Genomic DNA, 15,000 nt, shown 5'->3' on the forward strand with positions numbered 1-15,000 from the left:
GGGGTTGGGTTGGGGTGAAGGGTGATAGACGGGTGGGTGAGCGGTGGAAGAGGGTGGGAAAAAAAAGGTTGATAATACAGGTTTGTTGTGGGCAGGCTGCAGCAATCGTTGCGTTCTTCTTTCTCCCTGTGTTGGAATAATAACGGGGGTTCCTGCCCTTGGCGCGGAGTGAGGAAAGGAGTGGGTGTGCTGGGACGGATAGCGCGGGGATCGATACTATACTGTGGCTGTCAGCTCCGGCTTGAGAGAGAGAGAGAGAGAGAGAGAGAGAGAGAGAGAGAGAGAGAGGGATGGGGTGAGAAGGAAGAGGACAGATTGGGGGTGGGGGGAAGGGGGAGGGGGAGGTGAGTGTGGAAAGATGCTGTAAATATTGGATGGATTTATGAGAGAGAGAGGGGGGGAGGGAGGGAGTGGGTCGGTGGGCGGGGGAGTAGGGAGTGGGGGGGAGGTGACAGAGAGAGAAAGAAGTGGAGATTGGTACGAGGGAGGAAGGGGGTTAGAGAGAGAGAGAGAGAGAGAGAGAGAGAGAGAGCGAGTGTAGTGGAGGGAGGGAGGGAGGAGAGAGAGAGAAACAGAGACAGACAGACAGAGAGGAAGACAGTGATGACAATTAACAATTATATAATTAATTTAGGCCTCTATCCATTTTCATAGGGCATTCACTAAAATCTAGCAATACAAATTAAACATGAAATATCAAAATAATTTATGAAGATCTGGTGACTGCTGTACCTTGCTAAAGGATGTGAAAAATAAACTGGTGTAAGATAAAAGGTACCTTATGAAAACGGGAGGAAGACGTTTCGAGTCGTAGACCCAAGAGAAATGTCGACATCCATGACTTAAATTTAGAAACACAGTCCTGTGGAGACTTAAGATGGCTGTTAGTTTGAAGGAGAATCGGAATAATTAAGGTGGCTGTCGTCTGCAAACATTTCTTGAGAAACTGTGTGAGTCTATGGTGAGTGTCAAAGGCGTTGTATCCATTTTGAAAAGTACCGGGCCCAGCACTGACCCCTGAGGTAAAAAAAAAAACAAAACTGTTTCGGAAAAGTTGTTACCATGTGCAAGAACTGTTTTCTTCCTGAAAGACAGCAGCAAAACCAGTCAAGAACAATCTGTAAGAGGTATGATTCCTGTGCAACACACCGATCTTCAATAGCTTCTATTGTAACAATTCTTTCGAAGCGCTTTTGGATTTTCTTTATGAACAGTAGACGTACCGAAATACAGGAAAACCAGAACGTGGGGCGCCCCAAGGTGTGATTTTCCTGTTTTTCGGTACGTCTACTGCTCTACTGTTCATAGATTCACATCTCATCAAGACACTAGTCTGGGTGTGTTTTCATATTTTGGTGCATTTGTTTCAGACTGGAAGTTCTGTTCGTGAGGTGTTGGTTCATGAAAAGTCGATGATGGCGCTAAAGAGGCGATTGAATTGCCGTTGTAAGTTTCGTATGGTGTTATCGTGTGTGACACTCTCGTCACAGTGGCGCGCTTGTGCTCCTTCCTGTCTTCTTTTGGTGAATGATGGACCAGGGTTTGGTTTTGAAAGCGAAAACAACATTAGTAATTTTGTTTCGAAGCGAAAAAAAAAAGGATTGTTAATAAGTATCTATTTGTTAGCTCGTGTTGACTTTTTGTGTTTGTTTATTTATTTATTTTTTTACATCAATCTCGTTATTTGTATGGTGTGTGTACAGACCAACGTCCGTGTGACATCGCTCCTCACACTCCAGCCTATGTCCTGCAAGACTGCCCTTTACACAAAGAGATGAGGCGCCAGATCTGGCCCAGTCCCACAGCGCTCCAGGACAAGTTGTGGGGAACGGTTACAGAGCTCCAGCGGATTCCGGACTTCGTAACCTGCTCTGGACTGACCATCTGAACATGGCCTGGGAAAGCTGAAGAAGATGAAATATGGTGTGTGTAGAATATGTACATGTATAACGTTTCAGTGCCCCCAAGGGGCACATGATATATAAACGTCTTGCCTCGGCTCCACACTAGCAAGGGGTAAAATGAGCAGCAGATACGTACACCCAGTTTTGCTGCGGCTCTGTGGATATGAAGCCCTTTCACTCGAATTGCAGAAATGATTTTTTTTTAGATAACATTAAAAAAAAAAAAATCAAAAAAAATCGGAGTCCATGTAAATAGACATATACACACAGCTGAATTGAATAGCATATCAATTGCTAATTTTGACAAGCCCACGAAGAGAGAGAGAGAGAGAGAGAGAGAGAGAGAGAGAGAGAGAGAGAGAGAGAGAACATACGCGCGTGCATACGTGTATGTCTCTGTTTGAGAGAAATAGAATGAACGCGAATATTACTTTCCTGTGAGAATCAAAACAGGCACAATTACTAAAACGCTTTGCTCTATCAACCCAACCCCTGGGCACAAAAAACGCCAACGAATCAAACATATAAAAAGAAAGAAAAGAAAGAAAAGGAAGAGAAACGATCCCTTGAATTCGCCTTCCTTCTTATTTCTCCAGTTTTGTAGAGACATCTGATAAAATTTTCATTTGATTAAAATCACTCAGAGTCACGGTCTTATGAAGAGCATAAAATCATAAATCGCCATATATATCAAGAGCATGGAAACATGAATGATTAAAAGTGTTCCCCACTGCCAAAACTCCGTTATTATTATTATTGTTCTTTCTCCTTCGCACGACCACACTAAATCCTTCACCCAGATTTTTTTTTTTTTGGTCTTCTTTTTTAAAGCCTCTGTGGATTTTTGTACCACCAGCACCCCCCCCCCCCCTTAAAAAACAACAACCAACCCTGCCCCCCCAAAAACAACAACAAAAAAACCCAAAACAAAACAAAACAAAAAACAACAACAACAACAACAAAACCAACAAAAAACAAAAAACAAAACAAAAAACAACAAAACAAACAAAAAAAAACAAAACAACAACAAACAAACGAAAAAAAAACCGGCCATGGTGTCTATCAAAACATCAGCCATAAAACATCTCATCTATAAAACAACTCAGTCGTCTCCCCTCTCCTGCACTCCCATTGGCCAGCTCAAACGGAGGCTCCCTCTGGAGCCAGGGGAAGGCCGTTAACTGTAATAGGCTCCATTCACCGAGGTGACCTCCCCTATTTCGCTGATCACGAGACGATGGCCGTCCAATGACGGGAGAGGAACAGCGGAGCACGTGATGCGTACGAGGCGGCTGGATCGTCAAGAGTTTTTGGTTTATGGGTCAGGGGCAGAATTGCATTTTCTGGTTATGTTCGCCCATCCAATAGATCGAGGGGTGTTGTTAGCATCTCTCTCTCTCTCTCTCTCTCTCTCTGTATCTGTCTGTCTCTCTGTCTCTTTCTGTCTGTCTGTCTGTCTGTCTCTCTCAGTTACCAGTTTGTGAAATGAACCAGATATCGGTAGGGCCGGTTTTACTTATTTGTTCATTTATTTATATATTTATCTATCTATTTTTTTCCCACAGACATAGATTATTTATTTATTAATTTCATGAGGGTGTCTGTTTATTTCTTTGTTTATTTATTTATCTATTCATTCATTTGGATGTCTGTTTGTTTTAATTTGTTCACATACTTATTTGTTTATTTGTGTATTTATTTATCGCGAATAGAATAGATGCATACATTTATTCGCGTCAAGTCATATCGGTTATTATTCATCTGTGTATTTATTGCAAAGAGGTAATTTTCATATCTCAAAGGGGCTGTTTCTATATGTATGAAAACCCTTGCTGTGTTCTTTTGTTTTGATTTAAACAAAAAAAGTTTGCTTGCTTAAATCAGACAACCATCCGTTTCCATTAAACCTGTAACGAGTCATTGCAATGTATACATGGTGTTCCATAGCTGGTGTTTTTCACGTTTTCATTTTCTCTAGAAGTTACTTTATATATCTGAGGTAATAGCTTGGCACGAGTGTTTGAATGCCACTATTTCAGTAAACGCTTTAAAATTATATAAACATTACTATGAGCGTTTCTTTCTTCTTTTTTTTCCTTTTTTTTCAGTCGTGTGTTTTATATTCTTACAGTTGTCACAAACATAGTAAGGGATTTTTTTTTTAAACCAGATACTTATCGTTTTCTTAGTTGTATAGAGAGGAAGACAGAGAGGAGGAGGGGTGTGTGTGTGTGGAGGGGTGGTGGTGGTGGGGATACGGGAGAGGGTGGAAAGCGACACTGAAAAGGCGCGGATGATGTGACTTTTCTGTTTGATGAGAAATGAGGATAAAGACGATGGCAATGACAATGAATAGAGGGAAGGGGGTTGGGGGAGGGGGGAGGAGGCAGGGGTGCACGCGCATGTCCAGAATCACAAAAAGGGACAGAGACAGAGGCACGCACGCACACACACACACACACACACACACACGAAAGAGAGACTGGGGGGCAGAGAAGAGAGAGAGAGAGAGAGAGAGAGAGAGAGAGAGAGAGACAGACAGACAGACAGACAGACAGACAGACAGACAGAGACAGACAGAGACAGAGACAGAGACAGAGAGAGAATGTGACACACACACACACACACACACACACAGAACAAGGAGTGGGAAAGTCACAGAGACAAAGATATACTCACAGACAAGAGAATGTGGCACGCACTGATACACGGATACACTGACGCACGCATGTGTACACACAGATAGATAGACACACACATGCCAACACACACACACACACACATGCGCGCACGCACGCACGCACGCACGCACGCGCGCACGCACAACGAGACAAGGGAGAAAAGACAAAAAATGATGGATGATGTCACAATTTCAATGAAGACACAATAGAACGAGGAAACGAGGGAGGCAGATCAGATGGGAAGAGGGGATCGGGGGGCGGGGGTGAGGGGGGTCAGGGGGCTGGGTGGGGGGGCTTGGAGGGGGGCGGAGTGGGGGGAAGCGGGGCAAGCCAGCCTCTATGGGCCGACTGGGTCAGGGAGCACACATCTTCATTAAGATGGTATCACCGAGGTCCTTTGCAGGTCAGAGAGGAGAGATTGCATGACGCAGAATTTTCTTGGGGAGGGGTTCTGAGGAAATGGATGAGGACTGAGAAGTCTCTGATCTTGTGTCGCTTATCGTTCTCTTTTGTTGTTGTCTTTTTTTTTCCTTCTTTTTTTTTGTCCCGTCCTTATTTCGAAACTTCTTGTTTTATTTGGCTATTGTTTATTGTGTATGTTACTTATTCATCTATTTATTTATGGACTGATTTATGGTTTTTGATTTATGTAATTATTGTTTACGGTATATATCATTTATCTGTTCATTTGTTTTCACGTTCCAGCTAATAGAAAAAAGGGAAGGAGAAGAAGAAGAAGAAGAAGAAGAAGAAGAAGAAGAAGAAGAAGAAGAAGAAGAAGAAGGAATAATAATAAGAAGATAGACAGACAGAGAGAGAGAGAGAGAGAGAGAGAGAGAGAGAGAGAGAGGAAGGTCAATGGCAAATTATATCGCTTTGTTATTTAACACTGTCATAATTAAGATGGTTTAATGCTTGTAATGGATTCTTGTATGTTCTCTGATATGGATGGCTAGGGGGAGAGTGAGGCATGTGAATTGGCTATATCTTTTTTTCATGTGTGTGTGATATGAATGTTTAAACTTGAAAACTTGAATGAGTGTTGATGGCTGGAGTAGATATAACAGTGCTTCCTCTTTCTCATTGCAATGTATATATATATATATATATATATATATATATATATATATATATATATATATATATATATATATATTTGCTTTTGTTTCGTTTTGTACCGATAGGCTAGGTGGAAATAAAACAAACAAAGAAGAAGAAGACACTATTGTGCGTATTCCATTACACTACTACAAACAAACTCCGTTCTTTTGTATAATCTTTCTCTGTCTCTCTCTGTATCTGTCTCTGTCTCTCTCAGATTTTTTTTCCTCGTTCCTGTCCAAACATCTGAACGCAGATGCAACCGAAGTGCCGAAGCCCCACAAAATCCCATAGCTTGTTACCATTCAGTGCCCCAACAGCAGATTAATTGGCCACAACAGGGCGCCATAACCCACTTTCTTCTCCTGCCCTGAGAGGCCCGCTGGAGAATAACAGAATAACTGCTGCAGCAAGGAAATTCATCAGTCCCTCTGCGACAGGCCCCTCTTCCCCCATGCCCATGGAAACAATCATTTAAGCTCCATAGCCGGAGGAGATTCGCCCACAAAAGGGCACAATAAAGTTTATCTGTTATGAGTTTACAAAATTGGAGGTCGAATTCGAAAATTGGATCCCATCGATCGCTTCCTATTCCTTGGGGAGCACGCTTGAAGAATTGCTCCTCGTATCAGCCCATTGCATCAGTGTCTTGCCATTCACGTGTAAAATCCTAAACGATTCGCGTGATGTACGGAAATTACCTTTCGTGCGCCAGTGGAAACGAATTTGTCATCCGTGTGCGCGCCGTCCATTGCCAAGGGAGGGGAGGTCATTCTAGGAGGGTAGTTTCGTCTGCGAAGCGACAGAGTGATTGTTCCGTGCTGTGATGACTTGAAATTTGATCGTGGCCAATGAAGAAATAAATAAACAACACACACGTAGAGATGGACAATGGTAGATAGATTCATAGATACATACATTCATACATACATAGTTAAACAGACAGACAGACAGATAAATGGATGGATACACAGATAGACAGACACATGCATATAAATAGGATAAATGGATGGATACATAGATAGACAGTCACATGCATATAAATAGACAGAGATATAAGTATCAGCTGAACGTAAAAGTTGTTGGATAAACTTTTCGAATAGAATGAATAAACTAATAATAATAATAATAATAAAAGATGTTTACTTTCGAATGTGACAAACCCCAGGAGAAATCTTAGAAATCCATCCACTTCTGTCTTTTTCTTTTTTCTTTGTTTTCCATTAGTTCTTCTTGTCACGTATTTCATTTCTCCTCGACGGACACGGAGATGATTGATTACGATTAACATAACTATGATTACCATTAATAAAATGAAATGAATGACCGACTAACTACGCCCTCCCATTCGAATATCTGTTTACTTTTTTGTTATTGTTGCTTTTCTCCACAACGAAGTAAGCACTTATATATATATATATATATATAAAATGTGACCGCATGCTTATCCTTTTGGTTTTCAAACTATTAGAAACGTTTGGATTTAACAGTAAGTTGATGGTATCCTATTGAGGGAGTTTACCCTAGTTCTGAAAAAGTAGAACTTGATAGACTGCAGTCGTACTGAACAGAGTAAACAGAGAGCGAAGGCACTTTTAAACGCAGAATGTTTCAGCTTGACAAAATTGCAAAATTTAGATAGTTTTTGTTTTTGTTTTTGAAAAGCCTTTCAGTTGTCACAGATGTTTTGATTTCATATGACGAATGCGAATAAATCAGCACTTCTAAATTAGTCATTATGAAATTTAGAGTCATATTAAAAAACAAAACGCACGGAATTTTCCACATCTAAATTGTCAGACAGACAAATCTTAAACTCTGTTTCACTGTGGATGTCACACTGAACTACTTTTATCTATTTCTTTTTCGGTTTGTTACTTGTAGGAATGTTTGAAATGCTTATTTTCTTAGAACAACAAGAGCACATATGCTGATACATCACGTTATTAAAAACCAACCAAACAAAATCTGACATTTCGTCAGCTGATTAAGTGATTGATTGGCTGACATGTTTTCACCGTTACATTTGAGTCACCAAGGTCGGTTTCCTCAATATGTCACCTCCCCCCAATTCCCCCCTCACCCCCCCTCCCCACACACATATTTAATAAGCTTACTTACAGCTAAAATTAATTACTTTTTTTGTTGTTGCCTCCTTTGAGCGTTTTACAAAAAACAAACAAACAAACAAAAAACAAAAACCGGTTTCAGAGACAAATATTCTTTAGGCACATACTTCTTTCGTAACTGATCATACTTGGAATGAACTCGTCCCCAGTCACAGACATGTTACAAATCTTACATAGCCGTAACTCTTGTGGTAGGCCATTGCATCTCCCTATCTCCACTTCCAACTTGTGATAACTTCTTCGAAATCTAAAGAACCTTTTAAGGTAAATATCAGGCATTTGACTTTAGTACTTTTCTCTTCCAAAATAACCTTTGACATTTTGATAGAACATTTATTACTCGCCCTCTCTCTCTCTCCCTCACAGTCGAGCACACGCACATAAACACACACACACACACACACACACATTCTCACACTCACATATGTTTATATAAGAATATGTATACATAATCAAATGAGTATAAAAAAAGAAAGAAAAGAAAAAGACATACAAAAAAAAACACACCAAAAAACAAAGAAAAAACAACCCAAAAACACACCTCTCAGTTGATCTACTGATTGACACACATGGTTGCAGTTGAGTTATCAATGTTGATTTTCGCAATATCCGAACACACACACACACACACCGGTTCTTTACGACCTGCATGCTACTGAGGTTAAAACAAACAAACAAACAAACAAAAAAAGGCCCCTCTCAATTTATAAGCTAACTGGTTGGCTAGCATGTTTTCATGGTTTCAGTTGAGTTATCAAGGTTGATTTCTCAACATCCCACCCCCTCAACACACCCACACACATCCACATCCTTACTCGTAAATTTGTCCAAGAAAATGAAGCCTTTGGTAACTGGTGCAACCAACATTTTACACTCTACCAACTTAAAAAAAAATCTTATTCTATGTCGTTCTGTTTTGTTTTCTCTTTCCTTTTTTTATTTATTTTTTTAATTATTTTTTTAGATGTAGAATTATTTGTTCCATTTCAGAAATCTTATTTCGTTTTTATCTTATTTCACTCCAGCTTATTCCATTCCCTTTCATCATTTTCTAATTCTATTTCATTTTCATTGTAGAGTGGGTGACTTTCTCACGCCCCCTGTAGGGGGTAATAACTATCACTGCTGACTCCCCACCCCCACCCCGTCTCTCTCTACAATCTCTTCAAGACAAGTCATCAATAACCGCTCAAGACCCGAACCTGAACTTTCCGCACCCCTATCCCCACCCAAACAACACGTGCTGACAGCCACAACTCGCGTGGCCACCAACCCGCCCCGCCTCCCAATCGCCCAATTATAAGCCACACCACCCGAGGGGTGGGGTGAAGAGAATGGGGAGAGGGGTGGAGAAGGGAGAGCTGGAGAGGGAGGAAGGAAGGGAAAGGCTAAAAGGAGGAAGGAAGACCCGACCCAGGTTAAGCCCATCTCCTCCTCCTCCGTCTCCTCCTCCTCCTCGTCGTCCTCGTCCTTCTACTCCTCTTCCTCCTCCTTCTCCTCCTCCTCCTCCAAGCATCCTTGATAATTGAGACTGGCACCGCCTGCCGCTGTTTCCGGCGGAAAAGACAGCAACAGTGAATTTCCGATTCGAATTAATTGGAAAGAGCGCGCGGAAAGGCGCGGGTGTTGGGAGACAATTGATGGCCAATTGAGGCTATGTCGCCGGGGCGCTGGCTGGGCTGTATTTGCCGGTGAAAGCTTTTAATGCCCCAGATGGCATGGCAGGGAAGGCATCCATTTCCATTTCTGCTCGGCGGCACACAAATTGCTAGAATTATCGACAGGATGGAGACAAACGGCGAAGAAAGAGCAAGCAAGCAAGCAAGCAAGCGAGCGAGCGAGCTGGCGAAAGCCAGTGAGCCAGCCATAAAGTGCAGCTATAGCTAGGCTGGTTGGGTAGATGGTGGCGGCGGTGGGGGTGTGTGAGTGAGGAGAGGGTGGGGATGGGGTTTTGACCACTGTCACAAAGATGTAAAATAGAGGGTGGGAGGGAAGGGGGTGAAGGGTCATGCGTGATGTGAGTGGAGAGTGGGGGGAGGGGGTGTGGATGGTGAGGTTGATGCTCATGCATGGCTTGCTGGCGGTGGGCGGTGAGATGAGTGCAGTGACATGTGACGCCTGTATAGCTGTGTGATTGTGTTCAGAAGTCAAGTTATGATGGGATGATTGTCGAAAGGGGTGAAAAATTCCTGCAATAAAAATCAAGCCGGATATAGACTGCACGTGCGAGTGCACGCGCACACACTCCCCCAGGCACTCACTCACACAATGTGCACGCACACACACTCATACGTTTGGCAACTGCTATTTCAAAGCACTCTTCGTGATCATTTAATTTCTTTTATGTCGGGATAATGCTTTCAGTTTGGTTTAAGAGAGAGAGAGAGAGAGAGAGAGAGAGAGAGAGTGGGGTGGGGTGGGGTGGGGTGGGAGGGCGTTCTAATTTATGAAGTTATAGTAAAAGAAGAAAAAAAACCCCAAAAAACACCATGTGTATCCAGGAAACAAGCATACTTCTTACGTATAAGAAATACGAAATAAAGCAAAATGATAAACCTAAAAAAAAAAAAAAAAAAAAAAAAAAAAATCCTTTGTAGCTTAAGATTTTCTCATATTTCAGAGACCATAAAGAAGTCCGACAACCATGAAAGAGGGGCTGCCATCTGTAACAAAAGATAAAAACTGAAATTTAGCTTGAAATCGTCATTCTCAAGCTGTGCGTCGAACGGTCAGTCACTGAATCAATCTGTCTGCATCAGTTATCAATAATCAGTCAGTCATATGCTGAATCAATCAGTCAATCAATTAGCCAGCCGACTACTACCACCGCCTCGCAAAAACTGCATGAGACAGATATTGAAAACCAACCACGCAGCCAGCTATAACCATTCATTAAGTCCGACAATCAATCAATCGATTAACCAATCAATCAATAACAAAAAAACCCCAATCAATCAATAACCAATCTCCTAGACAAAAACGCAAGCATTAAAACAGTTATTAACGTTGACGAACATGCCAGTATGTAGTCATAATCCCGCCAGAAATAAGAGGCAACAGTCGGCGTCAGCATGCGCGCCATGCATACGAGCCAATACAACATTTTTTTTTCTCTTCTCTCCCGTCATCACACAGCTGTTCGTGTAGGTGAAACAGATCATGCAGGATCTTCTTCTTCTCTTTCTTCTCCCTTGACCTTTTGGAGAGTCATTGGGGCGCTGCACTGAATAACTGTTCACCAGAGTCTTCCAGCAGTGTTGGTTGTATGACACGCCCTGTGTCTCTGAAACTGATTGAGTCATGTCGAAGGTTCTCCTCTGCTACTGCTAACCACGGGCGCAATAGCCGAGTGGTTAAAGCGTTGGACTGTCAATCTGAGGGTCCCGGGTTCGAATCACGGTAACGGCGCCTGGTGGGTAAAGGGTGGAGATTTTTCCGATCTCCCAGGTCAACATATGTGCAGACCTGCTAGTGCCTGAACCCCCTTCGTGTGTATAAGCACGCAGAAGATCAAATACGCACGTTAAAGATCCTGTAACCCATGTCAGTGATCGGTGGGTTATGGAGACACGAAAATACCCAGCATGCATGAACCACGACAGAGTCATCGGCAAGTCGATGTTGGTCGTGTAACGGAAAGAAGAAGAAGAAGAAGAAACCATGTAGTTAGTTACCCAGTACCACCTGCCGCATATGGGGGAGCAAACCCAACAACAACAATGACAACAATTTCAAGATGGGGGTGGGATGGGGTCCGCCTGAGAGTTGACTTGCTCAAGACACGCGGCATGAGAGAAATAACCATGCAGTATGATAATACTCCCTCTTATTTTGATTTGGATATCAATTTGAAAATTGCGCCGAATAATGCTTTCTCTCTCTCTCTCTCTCTCTCTCTCTCTCTCTCTCTCTCTCTCTCTCTCAACTGCCTGTGTAATCATTCCTGTTTGCTTCCCTATTCCCTGTCCTTCTTCCATGCACTTAGAAAATGCTCCTAGGAATTGGCAGGTATTTCCATAAATAATAGAACAAACGGTTCCACGAATTTGTTTCACGCTGAAAAGAGACAGAGGAGGGACAGTCATTCCGGAAACTGATGGTTCGAAAGGTGAAAGATGGGGGGGGTGGGGGTGGGGGGTCGGTTGGCGGGATAGGGGGTGGGGGCAAGGAGATAGGGGGCGGGGGGGGGGGGGGGGTTGGTCTCGGGGGATTGGAAGGAGTCACTTTAGGAAGAACAGATTGCCCGTCAGAAGGAAGCCCAGGGAGTGGAGGGCATAAATTAAATTATAATGGGGCGTCGTCAAAAATATCCCCGGGGGTAAACTTGGTGAGGGTAGCAAACGGCTTAACCCGCTGCACACAAGGCAGTTCCAGAGTCCGGAAGGAAGGAAGGGGGAGGGGGGGGGGGGGAGAAGGGGGGAAGCAAGGAAGCGTGAATGGCGCACAAAAAGACAGGGCGGGGAAGTGATGGCCAGTTCTCTTTCATTGATACGCCCGGTGCCCCCTCTTCCCTGGAGACCCGCGATTATCTGGCTTTATCACGGCGATTTGGTGAGACAATGGGGCTGTGGGAGGCATGGGGGTGTGGGGGGAGGTACCTCCAGTTGGGGAGCCTCTGGCTGCTGTAGGGGGTGTCTTTTGATATTCGGCGTGAAGAAGAAGAAGGCTGTCAAAAAGCTGTGTGTGAGGCCTGCACAATATAATGCGCTGTAAACTGTTGTCTTATTCAGGATCAAGAGAGAGAAGGAAATAAGGAAGAAGGGAGAGAGAGAGAGAGGGAGAGAGAGAGAGAGAGATGGGGAGGGGGTGGGGCAGAGACAGAGACAGAGACAGAGACAAAGAAACGAAACAGATACGGGGAGAGTGATAAAGACTGACAGACATCAAGAGATCTTAACACGTAAGTTGATCGGTATCAGCTTCTTTGCGACAGCCATGGTTGCAAAGGGGTTTCCTTCAATCAAGGAATGGGCAGAATATTACCAGCCCCCCTTGGCGAAGTGTTTAACGCCACCGGCGGAATGACCACTGCACAGGACGTGAGTTTGACCACCACCAGTGGCCGTGGGGAATTTTTTTTTTCCGGGCCTTGCCCGGCTCCTACCCAGTCTTGATTATGACATGGATACTTATACAGAGCCTGTCCTTTGTCGGGCACCAAGCTCTGAGCGCTTTACAAACACGGGGTCATTTGCACAACAGGTTGCCTACCTGGGTAGAGCCAACTGACGGCTACCACTGGGCGCTCATCATTCGTTTCCTGTTTCGTTCAACCAGGTTTACGTCACGCTCAACAACATACTCAGACATGTAACATTCTACGTGTATGGCCGTTTTGCTTATTTACCCCGCCATGTAGACAGTCACGCGCCGTTTTCAGGGGTGTACATATTGGGTATGTTCTTGTTTCCATAACCCTCCGAACGCTGACATGGATTACAGGATCTTTTACGTGCGTATTTGATCTTCCGCGTACGTATACACACGAAGGGGGTTCAGGCACAAGCAGGTCTGCACATATGTTGACCTGGGAGATCGGAAAAATCTCCACCCTTAACCCACCAGGCGCCGTTACTGAGATTCGAACCCGGGACCCTAATATTGAAAGTGCAACGCCTTAACCATTCAGTTGTTGCGCCCGTTCTCTGGGCCCTCCCACCTGGGAAGACTTGGAAACCACACAATGGAGTATCATCCACTTCCCACATAGCGACTGACTGAGGTGTTGCTCAAATTTCATCACCGGGTGTCTGTGTCTCCCAGTCACCCTGGCTGATGACGTGATTTTACCACATTAAGAAAGAAGGCCTACAGTGCAGCCTTGTCACTAAGTGTCAATATCATCATCATATAACTGTCCCAGATCCCCTGGCCTTCCCTGATCCGCTGTCAAAGTGACCTCGTATCGAGTTCCTAACATGCCACAATCATTTAAAAAACATTTTTTCATGACTTCTTTTCGAAACGATATTCGACATGAGTTTGATGAATAAGTATCCGCCTGAAAGAGACACTGTCCGCGCTCGCATCTATAGGCCCCTAGAACACACACACACACACACACACACACACACACAACACACACACACACACACACACACACACACACACACACAGAGAAAACAACAACAAAAAACAACATGCACACTCACTTACAGAGACAGAGACAGCCAGACAGAGGCAGAGACAGAAACAGAGTCGTCAGGTCGTTTTCAGCGTATAACAACTACCCCACAACTACTCCAATAAAATGGGAGATAAAAGCATTGTTGGTTAATGATGGTAGTGACGCCCATACGGCATGATATTGCCGGGGTAACTGATTGCGCGCGATTGGGGAGGAAGGAAAAAGGTACAGAAAAAAACTAATAAAAAAAAGACCCAAGAAAAACAAACAAAACAAAAAAACAAACTATGTACCCGTCCACCAGCCACCAAACCCATGCCTGATGACAATGTCCGTCATCATCTCATCAAACCGGAAATGACGCTGCCATGCCATGCAGCAATGACAGGCGACAGATGGCGCCGGCTCCCACTGACTGCACCCCCTTAACCCCACCCCACCCCCAACTCCCCTCACCACCACCCCACCAATCAACCTCCCCCACCTTCCCCAACCCATCTTGTATACATGCCACTCCTCCCCTCTCCTCCTCCAATCGAAATGCTGCGTCACATGTATTGCTGCCGGGGGTCCATTCTCCTAACAACATTAATATAATATTCCGATGGGTCGTTTCGTTATGTGTGTGTGTGTGTGTGTGTGTGGGGGGGGGGGGGTGTCAGGTGGGGAGCTAGAGAGGGGGACTGGGGGGGGTGCAGGGGTGCAGAGGGGGGGGGGACATCTCCTCTCTCCTCGGACTCTTTGTGTTACAGGGTGGGGTAGGTCGGTACCCGCTCAGCCGTGGCCCAAAAAAACAAATGACGACAAAACAGTTGGCTTTTGCTGACGGAAGTGGCCAGGACAGGTCAGGCCCCGCAGCTGCTATGAGAAGAAAAGAGAGTATAGAAAAATATATATCAAAAAAAAAAGAAAAAAAAAAAAAGATAAAGGAATATCATAAACCCTTTTCCCCTCCATTAATATTTTTTCCTTCTTCCTTTTCTTTCTTTCTTTTTCTTTTCTTTTCTTCTTCCTAATATTATGCTGGACGCGCAACAGTGAGTTAAACTGTAGGTTTT

At 43.9% G+C, this 15,000-nt stretch overlaps 1 protein-coding gene across 1 annotated transcript in view; it reads left to right on the forward strand.

Moving 5' to 3' along the window:
* LOC143277487 (uncharacterized) overlaps nt 1–1,888 on the forward strand; it is a 41,876-nt gene extending 39,988 nt beyond the window's left edge. The window contains exon 3 of the mRNA XM_076582342.1: nt 1,704–1,888. Coding sequence (XP_076438457.1) covers nt 1,704–1,888 — 185 coding nt within the window. The remainder of the gene's footprint in view (nt 1–1,703) is intronic.
* The last annotated feature ends 13,112 nt before the right edge of the window (nt 1,889–15,000 follow it).

The sequence above is a fragment of the Babylonia areolata genome, chromosome 2, assembly GCF_041734735.1.
Source record: "Babylonia areolata isolate BAREFJ2019XMU chromosome 2, ASM4173473v1, whole genome shotgun sequence".
Classification (NCBI taxonomy): Eukaryota; Metazoa; Mollusca; class Gastropoda; order Neogastropoda; family Buccinidae; genus Babylonia; species Babylonia areolata.